The 26,023-nt window shown below is 56.0% G+C and overlaps 8 protein-coding genes across 8 annotated transcripts; 5 read left to right on the top strand and 3 right to left on the bottom strand.

The window, feature by feature from the left end:
• Nucleotides 1-39: 39 nt before the first annotated feature.
• On the bottom strand, nucleotides 40-13,620 carry Pks1 (polyketide synthase; the record flags this gene model as incomplete). Its single annotated transcript, XM_001416140.1, has 1 exon — nucleotides 40-13,620. One exon carries the CDS (start codon nucleotides 13,618-13,620, stop codon nucleotides 40-42), a length of 13,581 nt encoding a protein of 4,526 aa, XP_001416177.1.
• Nucleotides 13,621-14,208: 588 nt separating this feature from the next.
• On the top strand, nucleotides 14,209-15,669 carry Snt8 (chloroplast thylakoid protein kinase STN7, probable; the record flags this gene model as incomplete). The annotated part of the gene is made up of 1 exon (XM_001416390.1): nucleotides 14,209-15,669. One exon carries the CDS (start codon nucleotides 14,209-14,211, stop codon nucleotides 15,667-15,669), a length of 1,461 nt encoding a protein of 486 aa, XP_001416427.1.
• Nucleotides 15,670-16,326: 657 nt separating this feature from the next.
• On the top strand, nucleotides 16,327-18,432 carry Exo1c (Exodeoxyribonuclease I; the record flags this gene model as incomplete). Its single annotated transcript, XM_001416389.1, has 1 exon — nucleotides 16,327-18,432. One exon carries the CDS (start codon nucleotides 16,327-16,329, stop codon nucleotides 18,430-18,432), a length of 2,106 nt encoding a protein of 701 aa, XP_001416426.1.
• On the bottom strand, nucleotides 18,424-20,217 carry Cup67 (hypothetical protein; the record flags this gene model as incomplete). The annotated part of the gene is made up of 1 exon (XM_001416139.1): nucleotides 18,424-20,217. One exon carries the CDS (start codon nucleotides 20,215-20,217, stop codon nucleotides 18,424-18,426), a length of 1,794 nt encoding a protein of 597 aa, XP_001416176.1.
• A 359-nt stretch (nucleotides 20,218-20,576) lies between these two features.
• On the top strand, nucleotides 20,577-21,143 carry OSTLU_92311 (predicted protein; the record flags this gene model as incomplete). The annotated part of the gene is made up of 1 exon (XM_001416388.1): nucleotides 20,577-21,143. The coding sequence occupies one exon, from the start codon at nucleotides 20,577-20,579 to the stop codon at nucleotides 21,141-21,143; it is 567 nt and encodes a 188-aa protein (XP_001416425.1).
• A 316-nt stretch (nucleotides 21,144-21,459) lies between these two features.
• Nucleotides 21,460-22,511, top strand: CycA (predicted protein; the record flags this gene model as incomplete). The annotated part of the gene is made up of 2 exons (XM_001416387.1): nucleotides 21,460-21,486; nucleotides 21,543-22,511. 2 exons carry the CDS (start codon nucleotides 21,460-21,462, stop codon nucleotides 22,509-22,511), a joined length of 996 nt encoding a protein of 331 aa, XP_001416424.1.
• Nucleotides 22,512-22,587: 76 nt separating this feature from the next.
• GSR1 (glutathione reductase) lies at nucleotides 22,588-24,424 on the bottom strand. Its single transcript, XM_001416138.1, has 3 exons — nucleotides 24,235-24,424; nucleotides 23,801-24,183; nucleotides 22,588-23,750 (listed from the first exon to the last, which is right to left on the bottom strand). The coding sequence occupies exons 1-3, from the start codon at nucleotides 24,407-24,409 to the stop codon at nucleotides 22,749-22,751; spliced, it is 1,560 nt and encodes a 519-aa protein (XP_001416175.1). The 5' UTR covers nucleotides 24,410-24,424; the 3' UTR covers nucleotides 22,588-22,748.
• A 388-nt stretch (nucleotides 24,425-24,812) lies between these two features.
• On the top strand, nucleotides 24,813-25,914 carry Mak16 (MAK16-like nucleolar RNA binding protein, putative; the record flags this gene model as incomplete). Its single annotated transcript, XM_001416386.1, has 9 exons — nucleotides 24,813-24,839; nucleotides 24,897-25,041; nucleotides 25,094-25,220; nucleotides 25,269-25,358; nucleotides 25,409-25,469; nucleotides 25,526-25,573; nucleotides 25,625-25,696; nucleotides 25,752-25,843; nucleotides 25,896-25,914. The coding sequence occupies 9 exons, from the start codon at nucleotides 24,813-24,815 to the stop codon at nucleotides 25,912-25,914; spliced, it is 681 nt and encodes a 226-aa protein (XP_001416423.1).
• Between the last annotated feature and the right edge of the window lie 109 nt (nucleotides 25,915-26,023).

Below are 26,023 nucleotides of genomic sequence, written 5' to 3'. Positions count from 1 at the left end.
ATTACAAGGGCAATGAGCCTACCGCCGTGACGTTGGTAACTAAAACATGTCGAATCTGTGTGCGTGATATCCGTACGCAATGATAAATATAGTAAATATTGCGCAAGCAAGTACGCCTCTTGCAAAACAGGCTTTGGGCTCGAATTCAGTTGACTGCAAGTGTCGACGGTATGCAGACACCATCGATGTGATCGCAGTGCTCCTTCCTCTTCTTGAGGAGCTGTCGGCTTTTCGCTCGCGCACCAGGTCCTTGGTGTGTAGGAAAATCACCCTTGCACTAAGCATCTGTGATATCTGATGCACTATACTACTGACTGTGGTGTTCGTGCCAAGACTGTCAACAGTCACTTCAACATTGAACCGTTTGCCAACTTGAATAAAAAAATATGCAATGCCCAGTGAGTCCAATCCGTGGCTCGCAAGTGTATCATCTAAACTTACAGGACTGGTCGTTAATGTTGATAAAATTTCCAAAATCTCGCGTTGCACGGCGTTAACAATTTCCATCGCATCACTACTGCGTTCTGTAAATGTGCTGCTAGCTTTGTCGACAGCATTTATAGTCTTCATTGAAGTGAAAGACTGCGATAGGATGTCTGGCCGTGGAATATGAGCCAACTTATATGCCTGCGTAGACGTAAAGCTATGATAAAATGAATTCGTCGTGAGGCCACCGAGTCGTCGAGACTCCAGCGCGTGCACCACGCACCCTCGATGCGCCGCCGAAAGACTCGACCAGTCCCACAGGTGGTGACGAGATCTGCGCGTGGACGCGTTCCGCTCCCCGCGCTCAGGCGGAGCCGTCGCGAGCGCGAACCGGGCGCGGTACATGTCCGAGTGCCCGCCTCGCGTGCGGACGCCGCCGATCGTGGCCGGGACGTGCGGGCTCTCTTCTGTCGCATCGCTACCCGGCGGCGGCGCGCACGCGCTGAGCGCGTGCAGCGCGGCATCGAGCACTGCGGGCGGCGAGTGATACGCCGCAGCCGACAGCGTGGACATCTGACGCGCGCGTATGTCGCCGTACACGCGGTGCTCCGCGCCCGGGCCTCGTCGCTGCGACGAGCGCAGCCAGCTCGCGCCGTGAACACAAGGCTGCACGTCCAGCGCGGGCATCGCCGGTCCTCGCGAGAGGTGCGCCGGAGACGCAGTAATTCTTGAGGCGCTTCTGCGGCTGAGCGCGCCCGCGAGGAACGGCGCGGCGGCAGAGGACGACGACACGCGCACGCCCACGCGGGCCACGCCTTGCGGCGTGACGTCGCACAGCACGTCGGTCGTCGGCGCTCGAAGCTCGAGGGGCGCTGCAAAAGATACGTGCGACAGCGAGATGTCGGCGAGCGGCTGGTCTGCCAGCGCGCCCGCCATGGCTCGACATATCTCGACGTGCGCTGTGCCTGGTAGTAGCGTCCGGAGCCCGATGGCGTGATCAAGCATGCCAGCGAGCGACGCGGACCGACACAGGCGCACGCACGACCGCGCCAACGCGCTCGAGTCTCCCTCGCGAGGATGAAGAGCGCGCACGGACTCGATGAGGCAGTGCCGTTCTGGCGCGCACCAGTGGCGCTGACGCTCCCACGCACGCGCCGCCGTGTGCGTGCTTCCCGTGTACCCGGGCGCAGTCGCCTGTCCGGGTCCCCGGGCCATGATTGCGTGCGCGTTTGTGCCCTGGAACGCGAAGCCGCTCACGCCGGATCGCCGCACGCGCGCTCGAGCAGCGTCCGCTGCTCCAGCCTCAGACGCGCCGTCATCCGGTCGCGGCATGCCTTGTCGCGCGAGCACCGGCGCGCGCGCATGCGGCGACGGTGCGTTTCGGCGCGTCGCGGCCTCGACGTGAGGGTTGAGCTGGCGCAGGTGGACGAGGGACGCGACGGCTCGCTCCGTCAAGTTTGCCATCGCAAACAGCAACCCAACCGCGCCAGCCCCTGGTTCGCAGTGGCCAGCGCGTGGCTTCACGCCCTCAAGCGTGAGCGCGGGGGGCCTGGACGGCGCCCGGTCCGCGCGCGTCGGCGGCGCGAGAACCTCAAGCGCGGCGCCGACCTCTATCGGATCTCCCAGCGAAGTACCTGTGCCGTGCATCTCCAGCCTGCCGAGCGCGTCGCCGTGCAGCCCCGAGCGGAGAAGCGCATCGGCCACGAGTGCCTGCTGCGACGGCCCGTTTGGTGCGGTGAGCGAGCTCGACCGTCCATCCTGGTTCACACCGGTCTGTTCGAGAAGAGCGAGAGAGGGAGACTCGGCGTTTGGAAGATCGGGCGCTTTGGGCGCTCCAGCGCTCGCCCCGTCCACCGACACGCGCAGGACCACGCAGCACTCGCCCTTGGCGTAACCGTCGGCGCTGGCATCCAAGGTTTTGCACCGACCATCGAACGATAGCATGCTCGCGGCGGTGGCCACGAGGAAGGTGCCGATGCCGACGTTCACGCTCACGCCGGCGACGAGGGCGTCCTCGCACGATCCATCGCGCAAGTGAGAGCTCGCAACATGCGCGGCCACGAGCGAGGAGGAGCACGCGGTGTCGACACACACGGACGGGCCACGCATACCAAACGTGTACGATACGCGACCGCACAGCACGCTCAAGGCGGAAGCAACGCCAGAGTACGGCCCCGGCGTTGGCTCGTACACGCGGCACATGTCTGCGTACTGAGACGTCCAAGCGCCGACGGACACGGCTGTGGCTGGCTTCGGCGCGCTGTGCGGCGTCGCGCTCGTCGCGGCGAGCGCGTTCTCCAGGAGCACGCGCTGCTGCGGGTCCATCAACCGCGCCTCGTGCGCCGTTACGGAGAACTGCTCCCCGTCAAACAAGCTGCGCTCGATGAAGTACCCAAACTGCACAAGATGCCGAGCGACGAACTCGTGCGATTTTGAGCTTTGTGGATCACACACTTCGCCGCACGCATGTCGCATGTTGTTCACACGCACAGCATCGTGCGCGCCTGATGCCTTACTCGACACAGCGCTGACGACGCTCAGCTCAATCTCGTTGCATTTCGGCATGCTGTCGAGAGCTTGTGTAGTGAAATCTCTGGCTTTCGTCAAGGAGACCACGCGCGCTGTCGCGCTCGGCTGCCTGCCCAACGATGGCGTGTCGAAGCGATCTTCAGAGGCTCGCTCTGCCATGACGCACCTCACGAACGATGAAAACAACGCCGAGCCGCCATGTCGAGCAGGCTTTGGCTCTCGATCATCCGCGTCGAGTCGTCGCACGCTCCGTCTGATGGCGCCGTGAACACAAGGCTGCACGTCCAGCGCGGGCATCGCCGGTCCTCGCGAGAGGTGCGCCGGAGACGCAGTAATTCTTGAGGCGCTTCTGCGGCTGAGCGCGCCCGCGAGGAACGGCGCGGCGGCAGAGGACGACGACACGCGCACGCCCACGCGGGCCACGCCTTGCGGCGTGACGTCGCACAGCACGTCGGTCGTCGGCGCTCGAAGCTCGAGGGGCGCTGCAAAAGATACGTGCGACAGCGAGATGTCGGCGAGCGGCTGGTCTGCCAGCGCGCCCGCCATGGCTCGACATATCTCGACGTGCGCTGTGCCTGGTAGTAGCGTCCGGAGCCCGATGGCGTGATCAAGCATGCCAGCGAGCGACGCGGACCGACACAGGCGCACGCACGACCGCGCCAACGCGCTCGAGTCTCCCTCGCGAGGATGAAGAGCGCGCACGGACTCGATGAGGCAGTGCCGTTCTGGCGCGCACCAGTGGCGCTGACGCTCCCACGCACGCGCCGCCGTGTGCGTGCTTCCCGTGTACCCGGGCGCAGTCGCCTGTCCGGGTCCCCGGGCCATGATTGCGTGCGCGTTTGTGCCCTGGAACGCGAAGCCGCTCACGCCGGATCGCCGCACGCGCGCTCGAGCAGCGTCCGCTGCTCCAGCCTCAGACGCGCCGTCATCCGGTCGCGGCATGCCTTGTCGCGCGAGCACCGGCGCGCGCGCATGCGGCGACGGTGCGTTTCGGCGCGTCGCGGCCTCGACGTGAGGGTTGAGCTGGCGCAGGTGGACGAGGGACGCGACGGCTCGCTCCGTCAAGTTTGCCATCGCAAACAGCAACCCAACCGCGCCAGCCCCTGGTTCGCAGTGGCCAGCGCGTGGCTTCACGCCCTCAAGCGTGAGCGCGGGGCCCCTGGACGGCGCCCGGTCCGCGCGCGTCGGCGGCGCGAGAACCTCAAGCGCGGCGCCGACCTCTATCGGATCTCCCAGCGAAGTACCCGTGCCGTGCATCTCCAGCCTGCCGAGCGCGTCGCCGTGCAGCCCCGAGCGGAGAAGCGCATCGGCCACGAGTGCCTGCTGCGACGGCCCGTTTGGTGCGGTGAGCGAGCTCGACCGTCCATCCTGGTTCACACCGGTCTGTTCGAGAAGAGCGAGAGAGGGAGACTCGGCGTTTGGAAGATCGGGCGCTTTGGGCGCTCCAGCGCTCGCCCCGTCCACCGACACGCGCAGGACCACGCAGCACTCGCCCTTGGCGTAACCGTCGGCGCTGGCATCCAAGGTTTTGCACCGACCATCGAACGATAGCATGCTCGCGGCGGTGGCCACGAGGAAGGTGCCGATGCCGACGTTCACGCTCACGCCGGCGACGAGGGCGTCCTCGCACGATCCATCGCGCAAGTGAGAGCTCGCAACATGCGCGGCCACGAGCGAGGAGGAGCACGCGGTGTCGACACACACGGACGGGCCACGCATACCAAACGTGTACGATACGCGACCGCACAGCACGCTCAAGGCGGAAGCAACGCCAGAGTAGGCGTTGTACTGTATCTCAACGCTATGCTCGTCAGTTGAATCTACCGCTTGTGCTCCAACAAGAACAGCCGTCGTCTCTAGAGTGCGCAATGAAACGTCTGAACTGTTGTTCAGCTGGATAGTGTGTACACTCTCAATCAAGAGAATCTGCCGCGCGTCCAGAGTAGTCCATTCGCTGTGCGGTGCGCCAAACAAGCCGAACTCGAGTTCGTCACAACGCAAAAAGTTGCCAATGAAATATGGATGCACGGGTAAGGGCTTGGTGGAGTTATGAATGCGAACAAAGAGGACTCCCTCAAAGTTACTGGTCGAAGGTCCCGCAGAGCTAAAGTGTCTAAGCTCGTGAGAATATTGACCGCTAATGCCAAGAGTCGTTCGTCGGCTGACTTCATGCGGAACGTATGATAGACGTAGACGAGGGAGCTGAGTAATGGTTGTACGTCGCGAATGCGCGACCGCGCCGCTCGCGGCGCGCGTGCGAGCGGCGCTGGACGCCGCGCCGCTCGATTGGCGCGCACGCGATCGCGCCAGCATCGCACCCTTCAGGTACCCAGATATCGCGGTGATCGTCGGGTAGTCAAATGCCAGCGTGGCCGGCATGTTCACGCCCGTTTCCTTTTGTAACGCCCCTCCGAGCTCGACCGCCGCGAGCGAGTCTAGGCCCTCTTCCATGAGCGACGCGTCCACCGACACGTCTCTGCCGAGCGCGCGCGTCACGGCGGAGGCCACGATCTGCCGCACGCTCTCATCTGACACATCGCGCGCCGCGTCTTCCTCGGCGCCCGGATGGACGGCGACTGGAGCGCTCGACCGCGCCGACTCCGCGCGGTACTCCGCAATCAGCGCGCGCGAGCGCTGCGCGCGCGCGAGCACGGACCACTGGAACGGGACGACGGCCAGGACGCCTTGGATTGCCCGCCAGCGACCCGTCACTGATGCGCCCTGAAGCGCGACGTGTACGGCCCCGAGCCCGGCTTGCGGATCGAGCACGCCGATGCCTGTCGTGCGCGCGTTCCTGAGTACAGACGCGTTTGTCAGCGCCATTCCCGCGCCGTCCCACGCGCCCCACTGCACGGATTGCACCGCGTACCCGCGGCACCACTCGTGTGCGGCTCGCGCGTCCAGCGCGGCGTTGGCCGCGCTGTAGTTGCATTGCCCTGGACTCCCCAGCAGCGCCGCCACCGACGAGAACAGCGCGATGTGACGCGCGCCGCGCTCGACGCCGACGCACTGGCGGAGCAATGCGTGCGCGGACACTACTTTGGACGACCACACGTATCGATGGGCCGACGCGGATTGGCGAGCAGTCAAAGAGTCGCGTAGCACGCCGCCCGCGTGCAGCACGCCGTGTGCGCGCACGCGCGCGTGCGCGCGCGCACCGCCGTACGACGCCTCGTCGGTCGCACACGCGTCGACGCGAAGCACGTGCAATGCGCTCACGTCGGTACCGCCGCGCGACGACCATCGCAGCAGAAGGGACTCTCCGCGCCCGCGGCGACCAGTCAAGTAGGCGTGGCGAACGCCTCGATGCGCGTACCACGCCGCCGAAGTCTGACCCAACGCGCCCAGACCGCCAGTCACGAACACGCTCGAGACTTTCGGTGCCGGCGACGCCGTGGTCGTCGCCGCGCCGTCGCGCGACGCGGCGGGCGTCCGGCGACCGAACGTCGGAAGCAGACGCTCAACGCACAGCGCCCCGGCGATCGACGCCCCGGCGGCGATCGATCGCAACGCTCGGGCTGGCGCGGTGTGCGGGGCGCTCGCGACACTCAGCACCAATGGCTCGCTGCGTTCCTGCGCGGAAGACTGCACGGTGGCGCGCACGCACGATCCACAGACTGCGGGCGCGGCCGAAGCGTCCTCGTGGACGATGTCGTTTGCACGCACGTGGGCGCCGGAAACGCGCGCACGAGCGCCGCAAGCCTGCAGCAGCGCAACCGCGCAAAGAGAGGCGCGCGTGCTGCTTCGCGTGCTGCCTTGCGCGATCGATGGTGACGCGTGGGTCTCCATCAGCTCGCGGCGGTGCGACGCGTCGTCCACAAAGCACTGCGAGTTGAGGGTTGAGCGTCGACGCGCGCCCTGGCCATCCGCCGCGCCGCACGCGCGCTGTTGCCCGACTCCATAAAGCACACGCGGCGCGGCCGCGCGACGCGGCGGCGGTGCCCTCGAGCGCTGTTGTGCTCGCGAGCGCACGACCGCGGCGCCACCGAGTCGTCGAGACTCCAGCGCGTGCACCACGCACCCTCGATGCGCCGCCGAAAGACTCGACCAGTCCCACAGGTGGTGACGAGATCTGCGCGTGGACGCGTTCCGCTCCCCGCGCTCAGGCGGAGCCGTCGCGAGCGCGAACCGGGCGCGGTATATGTCCGAGTGCCCGCCTCGCGTGCGGACGCCGCCGATCGTGGCCGGGACGTGCGGGCTCTCTTCTGTCGCATCGCTACCCGGCGGCGGCGCGCACGCGCTGAGCGCGTGCAGCGCGGCATCGAGCACTGCGGGCGGCGAGTGATACGCCGCAGCCGACAGCGTGGACATCTGACGCGCGCGTATGTCGCCGTACACGCGGTGCTCCGCGCCCGGGCCTCGTCGCTGCGACGAGCGCAGCCAGCTCGCGCCGTGAACACAAGGCTGCACGTCCAGCGCGGGCATCGCCGGTCCTCGCGAGAGGTGCGCCGGAGACGCAGTAATTCTTGAGGCGCTTCTGCGGCTGAGCGCGCCCGCGAGGAACGGCGCGGCGGCAGAGGACGACGACACGCGCACGCCCACGCGGGCCACGCCTTGCGGCGTGACGTCGCACAGCACGTCGGTCGTCGGCGCTCGAAGCTCGAGGGGCGCTGCAAAAGATACGTGCGACAGCGAGATGTCGGCGAGCGGCTGGTCTGCCAGCGCGCCCGCCATGGCTCGACATATCTCGACGTGCGCTGTGCCTGGTAGCAGCGTCCGGAGCCCGACGGCGTGATCAAGCATGCCAGCGAGCGACGCGGACCGACACAGGCGCACGCACGACCGCGCCAACGCGCTCGAGTCTCCCTCGCGAGGATGCAGAGCGCGCACGGACTCGATGAGGCAGTGCCGTTCTGGCGCGCACCAGTGGCGCTGACGCTCCCACGCACGCGCCGCCGTGTGCGTGCTTCCCGTGTACCCGGGCGCAGTCGCCTGTCCGGGTCCCCGGGCCATGATTGCGTGCGCGTTTGTGCCCTGGAACGCGAAGCCGCTCACGCCGGATCGCCGCACGCGCGCTCGAGCAGCGTCCGCTGCTCCAGCCTCAGACGCGCCGTCATCCGGTCGCGGCATGCCTTGTCGCGCGAGCACCGGCGCGCGCGCATGCGGCGACGGTGCGTTTCGGCGCGTCGCGGCCTCGACGTGAGGGTTGAGCTGGCGCAGGTGGACGAGGGACGCGACGGCTCGCTCCGTCAAGTTTGCCATCGCAAACAGCAACCCAACCGCGCCAGCCCCTGGTTCGCAGTGGCCAGCGCGTGGCTTCACGCCCTCAAGCGTGAGCGCGGGGCCCCTGGACGGCGCCCGGTCCGCGCGCGTCGGCGGCGCGAGAACCTCAAGCGCGGCGCCGACCTCTATCGGATCTCCCAGCGAAGTACCCGTGCCGTGCATCTCCAGCCTGCCGAGCGCGTCGCCGTGCAGCCCCGAGCGGAGAAGCGCATCGGCCACGAGTGCCTGCTGCGACGGCCCGTTTGGTGCGGTGAGCGAGCTCGACCGTCCATCCTGGTTCACACCGGTCTGTTCGAGAAGAGCGAGAGAGGGAGACTCGGCGTTTGGAAGATCGGGCGCTTTGGGCGCTCCAGCGCTCGCCCCGTCCACCGACACGCGCAGGACCACGCAGCACTCGCCCTTGGCGTAACCGTCGGCGCTGGCATCCAAGGTTTTGCACCGACCATCGAACGATAGCATGCTCGCGGCGGTGGCCACGAGGAAGGTGCCGATGCCGACGTTCACGCTCACGCCGGCGACGAGGGCGTCCTCGCACGATCCATCGCGCAAGTGAGAGCTCGCAACATGCGCGGCCACGAGCGAGGAGGAGCACGCGGTGTCGACACACACGGACGGGCCACGCATACCAAACGTGTACGATACGCGACCGCACAGCACGCTCAAGGCGGAAGCAACGCCAGAGTACGGCCCCGGCGTTGGCTCGTACACGCGGCACATGTCTGCGTACTGAGACGTCCAAGCGCCGACGGACACGGCTGTGGCTGGCTTCGGCGCGCTGTGCGGCGTCGCACTCGTCGCGGCGAGCGCGTTCTCCAGGAGCACGCGCTGCTGCGGGTCCATCAACCGCGCCTCGTGCGCCGTTACGGAGAACTGCTCCCCGTCAAACAAGCTGCGCTCGATGAAGTACCCAAACTGCACAAGACGCCGAGCGACGAACTCGTGCGATTTTGAGCTTTGTGGATCACACACTTCGCCGCACGCATGTCGCATGTTGTTCACACGCACGGCATCGTGCGCGCCTGATGCCTTACTCGACACAGCGCTGACGACGCTCAGCTCAATCTCGTTGCATTTCGGCATGCTGTCGAGAGCTTGTGTAGTGAAATCTCTGGCTTTCGTCAAGGAGACCACGCGCGCTGTCGCGCTCGGCTGCCTGCCCAACGATGGCGTGTCGAAGCGATCTTCAGAGGCTCGCTCTGCCATGACGCACCTCACGAACGATGAAAACAACGCCGAGCCGCCATGTCGAGCAGGCTTTGGCTCTCGATCATCCGCGTCGAGTCGTCGCACGCTCCGTCTGATGGCCATAACAACGGGCGCAAGACCCAAGATTTCGCGCGCGTTGGATGCAATACCTGGCATCGAGTCGCGCGAATGCGCGACCGCGCCGCTCGCGGCGCGCGTGCGAGCGGCGCTGGACGCCGCGCCGCTCGATTGGCGCGCACGCGATCGCGCCAGCATCGCACCCTTCAGGTACCCAGATATCGCGGTGATCGTCGGGTAGTCAAATGCCAGCGTGGCCGGCATGTTCACGCCCGTTTCCTTTTGTAACGCCCCTCCGAGCTCGACCGCCGCGAGCGAGTCTAGGCCCTCTTCCATGAGCGACGCGTCCACCGACACGTCTCTGCCGAGCGCGCGCGTCACGGCGGAGGCCACGATCTGCCGCACGCTCTCATCTGACACATCGCGCGCCGCGTCTTCCTCGGCGCCCGGATGGACGGCGACTGGAGCGCTCGACCGCGCCGACTCCGCGCGGTACTCCGCAATCAGCGCGCGCGAGCGCTGCGCGCGCGCGAGCACGGACCACTGGAACGGGACGACGGCCAGGACGCCTTGGATTGCCCGCCAGCGACCCGTCACTGATGCGCCCTGAAGCGCGACGTGTACGGCCCCGAGCCCGGCTTGCGGATCGAGCACGCCGATGCCTGTCGTGCGCGCGTTCCTGAGTACAGACGCGTTTGTCAGCGCCATTCCCGCGCCGTCCCACGCGCCCCACTGCACGGATTGCACCGCGTACCCGCGGCACCACTCGTGTGCGGCTCGCGCGTCCAGCGCGGCGTTGGCCGCGCTGTAGTTGCATTGCCCTGGACTCCCCAGCAGCGCCGCCACCGACGAGAACAGCGCGATGTGACGCGCGCCGCGCTCGACGCCGACGCACTGGCGGAGCAATGCGTGCGCGGACACTACTTTGGACGACCACACGTATCGATGGGCCGACGCGGATTGGCGAGCAGTCAAAGAGTCGCGTAGCACGCCGCCCGCGTGCAGCACGCCGTGTGCGCGCACGCGCGCGTGCGCGCGCGCACCGCCGTACGACGCCTCGTCGGTCGCACACGCGTCGACGCGAAGCACGTGCAATGCGCTCACGTCGGTACCGCCGCGCGACGACCATCGCAGCAGAAGGGACTCTCCGCGCCCGCGGCGACCAGTCAAGTAGGCGTGGCGAACGCCTCGATGCGCGTACCACGCCGCCGAAGTCTGACCCAACGCGCCCAGACCGCCAGTCACGAACACGCTCGAGACTTTCGGTGCCGGCGACGCCGTGGTCGTCGCCGCGCCGTCGCGCGACGCGGCGGGCGTCCGGCGACCGAACGCCGGAAGCAGCCGCTCAACGCACAGCGCCCCGGCGATCGACGCCCCGGCGGCGATCGATCGCAACGCTCGGGCTGGCGCGGTGTGCGGGGCGCTCGCGACACTCAGCACCAATGGCTCGCTGCGTTCCTGCGCGGAAGATTGCACGGTGGCGCGCACGCACGATCCACAGACTGCGGGCGCGGCCGAAGCGTCCTCGTGGACGATGTCGTTTGCACGCACGTGGGCGCCGGAAACGCGCGCACGAGCGCCGCAAGCCTGCAGCAGCGCAACCGCGCAAAGAGAGGCACTAGCCGAATTAATATCTTGCATTGACTTACGACCCATTTCGCGCATGATGGGCATCAGTTCTGGAGCATGTAAACTGCCTACTTCACGCAAGTTTTGCATATTTGATATCAGCACTCTTTGTTGTCTCGCGTGGTACAACAATCTCGCGAGTTCCAAGCATGTGCGAGTGCGTAAGCCAGCTTTCATCCGTACGGTTGATACTTTACACAGTAAACGATGTATCCATGTCTGCGTTTTATTGTTACTCGAAGAGTTACTTGTGACAGAGTTATTACTTTCAGTCACATGCTGCGTCTTCTGCAACATGTCAACATGCGTCGATCTAACAAGTATTTTTCCTGTCTGATTAACAACTATGACGTCTTGAATTGTTGTTGGTAGCTTAAGTAACGATACGCAGTCCATGTAGGTTGTATCAGATGCGAAAGCTGACGTGTTCAAGACGTATGCAGAGCATTGTAGACTCGCATCCTGGATACACGGATTCACGACATTTTGTGAATCGAGAATTGGCGTCGTCCCTGCTATTGTTGCGGTCGCACCTTTGAAACGCCGAGAAACGAGTTTACTAGTCAGATAAAAAGTACGGTCCGTGCACCAGGCACGTCCTACTGGTATTTGAAGTCGTGCAGTACTACACCAGTAATTGGATATGCCAGAGCCACATCCAACGCGTAAGCGACCATGTGTGTTCATCTCTGTGATAAGTTGATTGCTTTCATCAAGCTTGAGAGGCAGCATAAATGCGATCTTTGTCAGAAGATATGGTTCATTCCTTACGAGAGCGCACTTCGTGAGCTCTCTTTCAAGTTCAAGATGGCCTGTGGCTGGCATAAGATGCATATCAGCTACACGATGATCCAAAAGTCGCTTCAATGTTTTGTCGTGAATCATTGAAGTTAGCTGTATCATTTTCCCATTGACGATGCTAAGGCAAGAAAATGTGTACGGGAGTCTTACAGGGGATTCAGTCTCCAACTTGACCAAAGATCTCAGACCTGACGTGTTGCGAATCACTCTAATACTGCATTTGTCGATATATGTCAGTGAAGCCATTGCGTTCGTCCCTTGGAACGCGAAGGAGCTTACTGTGGTGACACTCGCCATAGAAGTTAAGGGAAAACTGGAATGCAGTGAACGCTGAAAAATACTTTCATCAACCGATGTTAGTATATGATTGTTTAACTGCTGTAAATGTGGTTGACCATGTAGCTTGCACTGTGCACCTGATACGAAAGCAAGTATGGTGCTGCATAGACCTGAAGCAGGTTCTGTGTGCCCTCGCATCGACTTTTCTGACACATACAGCCTGCACAGTGACGAAAACGAGAGGGCAGAATTGATAGCAAACACCTCTATCGGATCCCCAAGAGGCGTACCTGTGCCGTGGGCATGTATTTTAGCACCAACGTGTTTTGAAGGGTTATAAACGTCCGATAGTAACTCATTCATCAGGTTCCGCTGAGCTGTTCCATTAGGTGCCGTAAGTCCAGTTGATGTTCCATCTTGATTGACGACGCATGACATATGAACGTCATGCCGCAGTACATTCCTATGAGTTTTTGTGAAGCCATTGAAGTGTAAGAGTACGATGTTGCATGCCTCACTCCGGACGTAGCCATCCGCGCGTGCATCAAATGTCATACATCGATGCTCTGAAGACATCATTCCAGCAAGCTGAAATCGATGTGTCATCGTGGTTGTCAAAATCAAGTTGATGCCACATACAAGTGCACTTGATTCACGGAGCGAGCCAGCTGCGTACATGGATTGATGCAACGCAACCAAAGATGATGAACAAGCCGTATCAATCGTCACAGCACACCCTTTGAAATCAAAATAATACGCAATTCTACCCGATGCGACACTTATTGATGTTCCCGTCGAATCATAAGTGGAGAAAAAGTCTGCACTATACTTTCTGCGAATTTCCTCAAAGTCATTCCACGATACACCGACGTGCACGCAGAAGGAGTCGTCGTGTTGACAAACACGTGTGTTACTCAGGTATAAGTCTGCTGCTGCAAGAAGTAATAGTCGTTGTTGTGGGTCCATGCAGAGGGTTTCCGACTGAGAAATATGGAACAGACTTGAATCGAAACCATACACATCATTGAGTATACTAGCACTGAATTGTTTATTCACTGCGTTGTCTGGGATCTTAGCCGCGGAAAGAACGCGATCGTTCATAGTAATTTTGTCGTGCACGCATTTTGTGTCATCAGTACGACCATTGCAACTTCTTTCTGCCTGCGAAATATCCAAAATGTAACAAAGGTGACTATGCTTTTTATTCGGTTTAAAGCATGTTGCCATTCCGTGCGTACCATCCATGCAATTGTTGAAAGTAAATTCGACATGCTCAAACGAATTATTTTCTATGCTTCCTTTGATGTATTCCTGATAAGTTTGCCTCAACAGGTCCAGAATGAACCGAAAAGTGAGAACGTGTGTGGCAAAGTTATCTATGGAGTGATGTTGCCTAAGTCGTGTCAGGTCAACGCGATTTGCGAGCTCGATGACAGAACTAAGTACATGCGCGAACTCATCGTTATGCATATCATGCCGCTGTGTACACGTGATCGCCACTTCATACACGCAGGTGTAGTGAAGGGTCTGAATCTCTTCGAAATTAGGAACTGACACCGACGTATGTGGCGCGGAGAATTGACACCCCTCGAGCTCGTCCGTGCAGTCCCATCGCCCGACCTGAAAGTAAGGGTTCGACATAGCGCGTGTGTCTAGATTGCTCATTCGTGATTCATTTCGGGGCGTACCATTCTGAACGCTCTCCGGTTTGTGGCGCGTTAACATCGGACATCGGAAACGCTCGAGCGCCAAGCGTTTCAGACGTACGAGCTTCCATTTTGAGTTAGCTTTTATAGCACATGGATATGGGGTGGTCGGTCCTTGCGAAGTGGGGGTAAAACGTTGTAATACGATGTCATATGTCACTATATCACAAGAAATAAATATTTATTTCTGATGTCAAATATATTAAATTACTTAACGTCGAGCACTTCGACAAGACGGAAAAGACGACTAAGAAACTAAGCGAACCCGCGAAACCTCCCTTCCTCAACGTAAGATGCAAAAAACAGCTGAACAGTTGCTCGCTTTTCGATCCACGCGTGCACCCGGTCGCAGATGAATCGCAGCTTAGCACTAGTCGCTATTGTAAATGCGGCGACATCGAAAAAAGTACAGTTGAAAAACAAAAAGTTGTCCAGTGGTAGAAAACGTGTAACGTGCGGTTCCTCAAGACAAGAGTCATTTCAAACGACGCTGAAGAGGCCTTTGGGCTTAATTTTGCAGCCACAGAACGACGATAAGGGTGCTTATGTTGCCGACATCTCTCCAAGAAGTCACGCGGCTGATTGTGGTATTATTTCGGTGGGTGATATTATTGATGCGATTGAAATAAACAACGTCGCTTTGACGGGTTGTAGTGGTGTGTACTTCGACGACATCATCTCCTTCATATCTACTCAAAAAAGTGTGCAAGTCAAGCTCACGTTTTCACGACCTGAGACTTTTTCGATAGAATCTGAAGACATGGCCTCTTATTGGGAAAAGAAGCGAAATGAAAGGTTGAATAGTCCAGCTGTCTTGCGTCGAACGGTTGGCGTGCAGCCCGAGGATATACGAATATCAAAATCAGGACCACTTGGTGAAGGTAGTTTTGGCACTGTGTTCCGTGGTACGTGGAAGGAAAGAGATGTCGTGTTAAAATGTGCAAAAAGAAATGTGTATGGTGCGACTGAGCTCTTAGACGCAGAGCTTGAGCTGAACGAGGCAGTTCACAAGTTGGCGAAGGGATCGTGTGCTCGATTCTTCGGCTGTTGCGAAATAGATCAGCGTCAAGAAGGTCAGATCTACAACGGTACGCTACCAGCTGGCCTTTGGCTAATGTGGGAATACTGTGGCTCGGTTACTCTTGGGGAAGCATTGCGTAAACCTGAAACACTCGAAACAATTACTCGCAAAGCTTACAATCTTTCACAAAGTACAACTGAGTGTGAGATGATAAAACTCGTTCTGCGTTCGATTCTGAAGAATTTGGAGAGTTTACATTCGGTGGGTATTGTACATCGAGACATCAAGCCAGATAATATAGTTTTCTCAGAAGAAGGTGGAGTTGTGTTCATCGACCTGGGTGCCGCTGCTCAGTGCTTGGGAGTTCCTAAAAACTATGTTCCCGGTGAAGGACCAGCCGACCCTAGATACTGCTCTGCAGATGATATATATTTGCTTCCTTCGACTGCACCACAACCAACTGCAGACAATTTAAGTGAACTTTGGGAAATATATCAACCTGGAAAATTCGACATGTTCAGCGTGGGTATCGTCATGCTACAGCTATGTTTCCCGTATCTCCGTGATTCTGAACGCTTACTAACATTCAAGAACGAAGTTGCTCGCCATCGTTATGATCTGAGTGAGTGGCGAACACATGATCGTGTGGTCGTGAGCTCAAGCTGTAGGGGAGAGGCTTTACTTGACGCAGCACAAGGTGCGGGATGGGCGCTTGCGACAGCGCTACTCACACCCAAACGAGAAGATCGTATCAGTGCACTAGACGCAATCAGCCATAGCTTTTTTGATTAGCGATATTCGTTGATGGAACAGAAAACCGCGCTCAACTACAAAATATAATTACTCTTCGGCCTCCATACATTGCGAAGATGAACTCAGTAAGAACGAGTAAGAACGTGCGCGTCAGTCACATGGATGTATGAGAGTCCATACTTTTTTTCTGCAGTATGGGGGGGGACAACAGTACTTGTTCGGCGAGCTGTACACTTTGCGCATGCTGGGATGCCCGAGTGGTCTAAGGGGCCAGACTCAAGTGCGAATAAGCTTCACCGAAAAAACTGGTGAGATTTCTGGTAGTCATTGACTGCGTGGGTTCGAACCCCACTCTCAGTAACAACTACATCCTTATTTTTATGAAAGCAACTTTTGTCCATTACGACGAGAAACCATATATATTCAGCTATTATGACCCATTGCATTAAGGTTTTCCTATCATTTTACATATTTAAGTCGAACGTTTGTGACTCGTCATGACCCACTGTCGACGAAAACCTCGAATCCGGTGCCCTTTCGTCCTTTTTTTGAACTCGCTCGGCCCGTCGCGCATCCCCGTCACTTTCACGCTGCTGTCGTGGCGCGCACGCGCGTCGGGCATCGCGGAGGCACATGAACAGGTGACAAAATGTATTTCTGATCGAGTTGTAGCCGTGTTTGCAAATTCTGGTGCGTATGGGCGTCGACGCAGGGTGGAAAGCGTTCGACGATGCGGTCGTCCGCACGTCCATCGGCGGCGAGTTCGCCAACGCGAAAGCGGGGGTAGACGCAAACATCTGGATACACCAGGGGTGGGCGATGCGAAAAACTGGTTCTGTTCAGGATAAACTGGATTCGTCTGTAGAAACGGTCATTTCGCGCGCTACGAAGCTCGTGAATGCAGGTGTCTTCCCAGTCCTTGTTTTCGACGGTGCGAGGACTGCACACAAGAAGGAGACGCACGCGAAGCGAGCAGGTACGATAGGTGAAAAATTCGAACGATGTTATTTGCCTCGGATACTGAATGAAGTGCGGAAGCGTGGATTCGTGTACGTCGTGGCGCCAAACGAATCAGATCACCAGTTGAAGTACATGGAGTCGAGTGGTCTCGTTGATTTCGTGTTGACGGATGACACAGATGCAGTGGTGCTCGGGTGCGCCAAGGTCGTCCACAAGGTGTCTTGGAGCGTTTCGACGTTAAAGTGCAACGTTTTTAACAGAAACAACCTGAGGATGCCGGTAGACACGAACGAGGTGAACACAGTTGCGGAGCTCATGTGCATGCACGGCGACGCCGCCATGCGCTTGTGGGCGGCGGCGAGCGGGTGTGATTACAGGGAGGGGAAAGTTCCCGGACTTGGACCCCAAACGGCTCTGAAAGCCATTGTAGCGTGCATACAGAGTGCAGAGACTCTCAGTATCCGCTCTTTTGTGAAATACCTCGTCAAGAAGGACGTCGTCGACGCGAGTGATGAGGACACGCAAATTCTCAAACTTGAGGAAAGCCTGGCGGGCTTTGAGCGAGCAATCGTGTACGATATGCGGACGAAAGAGAGACGCTGGCTCAATGACGCAACCATATTCAACGCAAATCACTCAGAAAACGAAGAATTCGCTTTAGGTTTGCGCGATGCGGATACTCACGAACCCGTTGAATTGGTTGCAGTGGCTGCCCTTTTTAGACATGGTGAAACACGGGCGAGACGAATCCCCAAGTATCTCATCAAAGGCGCCGTTTTACCGGAAAAGAGAGTCGAGGACAACTCCAAATCGGATTTAATACGTTGGCTGAACGTGCGTAGGAACGATCGCCGCCGCGGATGTCAGGATATTCGGGACAAAGATGTCATCATCTCAGAGGTCATACAGAGGATGGAGCTTGAGCGTCGGTACGAGGAGCTAGATATCGACGTCGACGGCGACGTCCAGGATCCAGAAGGGAAAAGTCTTCATACATATTTGGTTCATCATTTTCATCTTCCGGTGACGCAATTCCCTGAGCTAGATCCCGATCTGGACGCACCAATGGATGCTGAAGTGTGGAGCACTGACGTTGAGCTTTTCCGCGAGACGTCACCGCTTATGGGTGAGGACATCATCACGACGTGGCTCGCGGGGATGTCCGTTTACGGCGACCCGGTTCGATCCAAAGCGTATCGACAAGGATACGCACGAATACACGCCCGGACGCCCCTTCCGATTCGTTTTGCGCACGTGGGGCATCCGTGGATGCAAACTCACTTCCGCGTGTGGTTCCGAGTTGGTATTCCGGCATCACTCAAAGCAGAGCGTTATGCCGTCGCTGTATGCTTGTTATGCAAGTATGGGTGCATCGACGAAGAAACGAATGAACATGTCCATGACCATGTCGTCAGTGTCGAGCGTGGGACGTGCGCGTGCAAGGCGGGAGCGGGCGGAGACTTCGGAGGGTGCATCCATGTCATCGCAGCGCTCTGGTATTTTGCCAAGTTGCAACGACCAGCTGATCCATGCACGTCGCTCGAAAGTGAGTGGTTCGGCACGAGTGGCGAAGGGGATCCGATGAATCGCAAAAATCCTCTTAGCAACATTGACTTTAATCGATTCGAAGCTGGGCGCGCAAAGCGACGATGCACTGTGGACACTCGCGGTGACGGTGATTTGGAGCTCCCTGAAGTTGCACCTGATGTAAGCGCGATGTGGTCGCGAAACAAGCCATCAACACTTCTCAGGGAGTATTTCGACGTATATGAAAAAGAGAACAATCACAAATGTACTTTACACAGGGTTACAGACGCGTGCGAGACGCGGAATCTACCTTAGCGAAGCTTGTAAATCTAGCGCTAGGAAAAATATTATTGGCCACTCCTGATGCACCGATTTCAGCTTGGAGATAGCTATTGGACCGCGCATACGCTTCCAAATCGTCTTGACGCGACCGAAAGCATTTTCAATTAGCACTCGGCGACATGCTTGCGCCCTGGTGTCGAGAATGTCCTCCTTGGAGAAGGCCACATTCTTGCCTCTTGAAAACGCAGGGTGCACAAGCCTGAACGCATCCCGTTCAAACTGTCTATTCAACCCTTCGCAAAAGCCACGATCAGCTGCAATTGTTTCGGGAACGACTACATTTTCGTCGTTCTCGTCTGTGAACGTCCTCCGGCGGATGCTGGCTCGGTGTACCGCATGATTAAGCATCGGATGATCCTTTCCAGCAAAGCAAATTTCATTGTCAAAAATGGATCCAGGGAACCCAACTGAACAGAAAGCGGCAAGACAATTTGAGTGACAGGCGCCAAGAAATTTGCACACGTAGCGCTTCTTATAATGACTGTAAAACAAACGCTGCATATATGGGTCATCTGGAGTCTCCATGGGCACTTCAGTCACGTCGATAATCTCATAAGGTTTCTGCCCGTATGCTTCTTTCCAATCCTCCCCTGTTGTCATCTGGATCCATTCGGGATCGATCGGGTCGCCACCGTAAGCACGTATAAAAACCGTTAAAAATGATGTCATTTGATGTAGCGCACGTGTAAGCGTCGATTTGTGTATTCCGACGAAGTATGCAAGTTGATCCGCGGTCAAGTCCATCTTCGCTCTCATCCACCACGCCAAAAATACATCTTCCCATTTGAAGCTCTTTTTCCGCGGAACGACCGTTCCATGCGAACCCGTCGCGCTCGTCGAATCGCCCCTCCATTTTCGTTTGACAATCGACAAGTTTTGCGTCGCATTGCGGTCGCCCGCGTTGACGAAACGCCACAAAGCATCGAATGTTTTCAAAGTTGGCCACCCAGTAAGCGCTTTGATTTGCTTATCACTAGCTCTCGTCGCCCGCAAGTATCGCATAGTTACGAACGAGGATTTTCGATCCTGGTCGTGCATTTCTTCTTGAATACGTTCAAGTTCTTCCGTGAGCAAACGAACGTCCTCGCGCGCGTCGTCTGCGTGCTGACGCTCTTCCCGCAGCGCCTCGCTCAACTTCAACTCATCACAGCGTAACTTGTGGATAGTCCCTTCTTGCACGCGGCACGTCTCTTCCCCCGGCCTTCCCCGTTCAAACGAGTTCAAAGACATGTTTTGCGCGCGATTGTGCGAGCAAATTGCCGCAGGAGCAGATCGTCGCCGTTTAATCCCAACTCTGACACCAGCTTGTGTCGCATGCACGTCGTCCTCATTCAAATTTGAAATCTCTGAAAGGGGCGCCCGTGCCGGCGCCTTCACGCGCAGACGCGTCTCGCGCGGTGATAAACATTCTACACGAGCCGGATCGACGATTCGTTCGCCCGCGTACGTCGGCCGATTCGAATGGAGCATGTACGTCGGCCGGACGTGCGCGCCATCTTTGAAGACCAGCTTCGGGCGGTCTCCTCGAGACCATGCTAAATGGTACCAGAAGAAGTGCTGCGAGGACACTCGAACACCATCGGGCTTCGTCATCGCGCGCAAAAAGTATTTTTCTACGTCATCAGCATCCGCTCCGGGTCTGAGACTCGATAGAATCGATTTGAGCACGTCGTCTTTCCAGTGCTTGCCGAGTTGGAACGCGAATCGCTCGACATCTTTGTCGCAGTTCGGGTTCGTGCACACGCACGTGCGAGGCATTCGGCGCGCGACGACGTGCGGACGCGACGCGTCGGAATCACCTCGAACTACTCACGCGCACCCGCGGGCGGCCGCGGCCGCACCGCGCACTGGCGGGCGCGCGAACGCGACGGTTGCGCCATCGCGTTTCGCTAAACCCCGGCGCGTTCAAAAAACGCGTTCGGGGGGAAAAATTTATATCGCCCCTTTAGAGAGTACCTACACACATGACGAGTCATGAACCGTGGATATATACGTATTTTACACCGTTTAGTGCCATCTACAATAGAGTATTCCTACCTTGGTGAAAAACACGTTCGCCTCGTGTCTTTTCCACGCCTGTCGCGCCAGTTGTCGTCGCGCGTGCGGGCGATGGTCGGATGGAAGACGAGTGCGACGATGATCCCTTCGACGATCCGTTCGGTGATGCTCTTCACGTATCGTCCGGGCTCCAGGAGACACGTGACTCCAGCGATTCCAGGAGACACGTGACTCCAGCGATTCCAGATAATGTTGAAGCCTCTCTACCAACTCATCGGAGAAGCCTTGGAGCAGCTTTCGACAACGTGAGTGTAAAGTCACGCTGGGTTCAATCGTGTACCGAGATGATACAACTCGCACTCGATCCGGAGTTTACGTTCGAGCCTGATGAAGCCGCACACATCACAGACGCGCTCGACAAACTTCAACGTTTCATGCACAACTTGAAGACACACAGAGAGATGTCTCAAAACATGTCCAAGAATAGCAAAATGGACGGCGATGGTGTGCTCGGTATGTCGAACCTGGTTGCGATTCCTATGAGAGGCGCGGCGGGTGATACGGCGTTGAGCAGGAAGAGGGGCTGGCACGAGAAGATGGTCGATGAACACAAACGCAAGGCAAGCAAAGGCGAGCAAATTAGCATTAGTAAGTACCTCGTAGATGTTGTAGAATCAAACTTTTAGAACTAAACGGTGTAAAATACGTATATATCCACGGTTCATGACTCGTCATGTGTGTAGGTACTCTCTAAAGGGGCGATATATAAATTTTTCCGTGCTGGGAACGAAACGAACCCCGCCGTTCAAAATCGCAGACGACTCACATCGCAACACGTTACACAAGCTCGATTCCTTAAGACATTTGCGGTCTTGCAGAGGACGCAATCTACGATCTACGATCGCTCCTTCGTCGCTCCTTCGTCGCTCTGCGGTCCCTCTACCGTTCGCCAGTCGCAGTGAAAGTCGGCAAATTCAAAAAAACGGAGTCTCGTGGCGCGACATGGTTCCTGGTGTAGTGGACGAATCGGTACGGATGTTAAAACAACGCAAAACCGCATCTTCTCATGTTTTGCTCTCAATTAGGGACACCTGACAATACTACGCGATGTCACGAACTCGAGCACAAACCGCTTTCTTTTGAAAGAGAGCTCAAAATTAGCAGGTTCAGCACCATCAACTTCTGCGTCCGAAGACCAGGTTCACAAGAGCGCGAGCCAGGGATACGCCAAAGATGTATCCGCGGCATCTCTGACTGGGAATAACGTTAGAATGTCTAACAAGTTCTCAACTGTAGACGATATTTACATCAACCTTCTGAAGTCGCAGCGGGAACCTCCCAGCAAACTTGGGCTTTCTTCCCCAGATATCAGTATGAGTATGAGACGTATTTTAGTCGATTGGATGATAGAAGTTGCAGAAGAGTATAAGCTCGTACCCGAAACACTATTTTTAAGCGTGGCGTACACGGATATGTGTTTGCAACAGCTACCAATAAGTCGTTCAAAACTTCAGTTGTTGGGGATAACATGCGTATTCATAGCCGCAAAATATGAGGAAATCTATGCACCACAGATCGAAGAGTTGTGCTTTATAACAGATAACTCGTACGATCGATCTCAGATTATCGAGATGGAACGAATCATATTAAAATGTTTGGATTTCTCTGTCACGCTGACGACGACGAAAACATTTCTCACAATTTATCTATCGAAAATCAAAGCGGATCAGTTGTGCTCACATTTGGCATCATTTTTGTCTGAAGTAACGCTGATGCGAAGTGTTTTTCTGCAATTTCCTCCCGCGGTTATTGCCGCCGCAGCTACTGTCCTTGCAGAATTTTACTTGTGTAGAGAAAAGCCACAAATTATACCGTTCTTGGTAGATTTAGACACACCAAAATTGCGACAGTGCATCGACATCCTTCATGCCGATATGATGGCTTATGAGCCAGATCAGTTTCAAGCAATTCATGAAAAGTATTCTGAACATAAATATGCTCAGGTTACGTCGATTGTTCCTAGAGTTGATCCGTTGAATGTGCTGTTTGGCTAATATATTACGAGTATGCTGTGCGAAAACAGATGATTTTCTCGTTCAGCGAGAGTAGGCTTGACTGGTATTTAGATTCGTTGTCGTATTAAAACTAAATATGAGTGTAGAGCCGATACATGACTATGGAGCCAAAGCGACAAATGATTTTCCTTTGGTTGTTCATGATGAATTCGCGTGTGACTAACGTGCGTACTTGCCTGATGCTTGAGAACGCTGCCCATGATTCTTACCTACATCCTATTCGCCCCCCACTGTCCGCGTCAACGAACGCATTGTCACGAACTCTTCAGCACTAGAGGGATGGATACCAACAGTCTGATCGAAGTGCTGCTTGGTAGCTCCACATTTCAGAGCTGTTGCGAAACCTTGAAGTATTTCTGCCGCATCGGGGCCTACCATGTGCACACCTAATACCCTTTGACTGACTGAATCAACTACCAGTTTCATCAGAGCTTTCTCTTTACGCCCAGAGAGAGAATATTTCATCGGAGTGAAAGAAGACATGAAAACATCGCATCGAACCCCCCTCATAATCGCATCGTTTTCTGATAAACCGACGGTCGCAACGGGCGGTTGAGAGAATACTGCACATGGTATATTCTCATAATCCGGTTTAGTCGGATTACCCCTTACGACTGTGTCTACAAAGGCCATCCCTTCCATAAGCGCAACCGGTGTCAAATTGACTCTATCGGTAACATCACCAACAGCCCATATATTGCTCACCGTAGTTCTACTGTATTCATCCACTTTTATGGCACCCGTTGCAGAAAGTTCGACCCCCACACTTTCTAGCCCAAGTTTCGGTCTAGTTGTATTTGGTATCCTTCCTGTCGCAAAGATAACTACATCCGTTTCTAATTCTTCAGTAGACGTTCTTAACAACAACCGACCATCCGACTGTTTGTCCAAACTGACGAGTTGACAGCTAGAAATTTGATTAATTCCTCTCTCTTTCAAGTTAGAGTAGACTGTGCTGCGTATATCATCGTCAAAGCCTCTAAGAGGAAGGGCTTGACGATAAACCAAGTCGACTTCCACGCCAAGTCCAGCGAAAATACCAGCAAACTCGACTGCAATGTAACCACTACCCACTATCACCATTTTCTTCGGTAGCTCGGTCAAGTTTAGGGCTTCATCCGACGTTATGCCAAGCTCTGCACCAGGGATGTCGGGCACATAAGCTCTCCCCCCGGTGGCGATGAGGATATCTCTCGCAGTCACGCTTTCCTTTGAGCCCTATATTCATTTTCAACACGCACACGTTTAGAGAAAAAAACTTCTCGTACCTCTTGTCCAGTTATCTCGACTGTGTGATTGTCCAATAATTTCCCAGCGCCTACGTAGGATGTGACACCTGAACCATCAAGTAACCTTTCATAAATCCCATTTAAACGCTCTGTTTCCTTCAATTTTGCGTCGAGTAGCCTCTTCCAGTCTAGCTTGGGTTCACTCAACACCCATCCGAATCCACTTGCGTCTTCGAAATCGGCAGAAAATCCGCTTCCAAAGACGAATAGTTTCTTCGGAACGCAACCTCGAATTACACAAGTGCCGCCGAGCCCACCAGTCCTATCTGAACTTATTGGGTCGTAAGGCATTTCACAGAGTCCAACTTTTGCACCCGCGCTTGAAGCCATTCGCGACGCGCGAACTCCGCCAGATCCCCCACCTACCAATATTCATTCGATTTAGAAACGCGCGATGTGAAAGTATGACTTACCGATGACGAAAATATCGTAGTCGAAACCATGTTCTGAGGAAGCTCCCCTCACGGCCGCTGTACGCATCACGCGGGCACCCTCCGTATTTTTCGCAGAAGCGACGACCCGGAGCGCCGTCCGTTTTTGAAAACGAACGAGATTAAATCCTTGTGATGATAGTTTAGCGACTAACATTCGAATGCGTCAAGTTCGGCCGCGTGAAAGACAAAGAACATACCTGGTCGGCCACACCGCGCCGTCGAGGCTCCACAAAACATACACGTGGTACCACGATATGTATGATATGATATCATATCATATCATACATATAACAATATAATATAAAGCTATTTGAATCGTAACCTAGGCACTTTAGTGCCTAGGTTACGATCACTAAAGTGCCTAGTCCAATCAGATGACAAGGACAAAATACTTTTCCTAGTTCCGCCGCCGCGCACGTTCTCGTCTTTTGAGTGCAGGTTGTACTGGCGAGTCAATCTTCGACGACAAGCGAAGCTCGCTGGCCGATCGGTCGATACCGTCGAATATATATAAGCCTACCGCTGCGCGCGCTTCTCTCTCCTCTTTGGCGAAAGCCATGCAAAGTGACGAAGTAGTTTGGCAGGTGCGCCCGCACGATACTTTTGATCCTACTCTTCCCGTCATCCATACTATAACACAGATCATTAACCATGGACAATGTAGCTATAGGGCTACATCAGAGACGTCCAATTTTTGTCGGAATGAATTTAGCTTGACTGGAATGTGCAACCGAAGTTCTTGTCCACTTTCAAACAGTCAGTACGCGACGATTCGAGAAGAGTGTGGTGAGCTACTCTTAGCGAACTGTGAAGTTCTGAAATTCACTTACTCAACTAGGCATCCTCAACCTATACACAAAGACTGTAGAGCGTTCACATATGCCTTCAAAGTTGTGGGAGAAGACGGAACTCAGTCCCAAATATGCGGAAGCTCTGGAACAGATAAACTCTTCTCTGAGACATTGGTGAGTAAATTCCGAAACGTTTGAACAGGATCGTGATAAGCGGATTAGGCCAAAGTTTCTAGTTCACAAGAGCAAGCAACGTCTGACAAAGTTGACTCAGCTACTCATACGTTCAAGGAAATTAGAAAAAGTTGGGAGGTGAGTCAGGTGCAACTGGTTCGTGACGAGTTCATTTACTCTGACTTTAGGGAAAAAATCCAAACAATGCCAGCACGACATACACAGCGCGATGCGAGAGCGGAAAGTAAGGTAAAGTCTCTCGCGCACACAATTTGCATACGAATATTAACTTTCGTGAAAACAAGGCTCAAGTGGCGGCGCGTTTGGACTCGAGTATTGAAAATGAGTTGCTGGTATGCCTTACTCCAGGTTATGACGGCGCGAATTTGAGAAACGATATGTAGGAACGATTGAACGCTGGCGTCTACGAATCTAGCTACCAATTTTCTACGGCTAGATACTCACATGCTTTAGAGGTAGGCCAGACTCGCAAAAATATTGGATTGTATCTAACGCTTCTCTCTGCGACAGGGAACAAGGAAAATGGGAAGTCCAGAAACCAAAACTCCGCGGAAAATCCGCCAGCGCCGTCTACAACGGGAGATTGAATATGAACAGATCAGGTAAGTGATTACTGGTATTTTCCATGGAGATATATATTTTACTTTTGTCCAGAACCTCAGTAGAACAGTGAACATCTTTGGGTACATATAGAAACCATTTATAGTTATATGTAATTCAAAGCATATCTTGAAAACTCTGAGAGATAAAACTCGAGCTTCGAGCTCTCAAAGTGACATGGA

The sequence above is a fragment of the Ostreococcus lucimarinus genome, chromosome 2, assembly GCF_000092065.1.
Source record: "Ostreococcus lucimarinus CCE9901 chromosome 2, complete sequence".
Taxonomy (NCBI): domain Eukaryota; kingdom Viridiplantae; phylum Chlorophyta; class Mamiellophyceae; order Mamiellales; family Bathycoccaceae; genus Ostreococcus; species Ostreococcus sp. 'lucimarinus'.
Note: the sequence above shows the minus strand (reverse complement) of the source record. Positions and strands in the feature narration are given on the sequence as shown.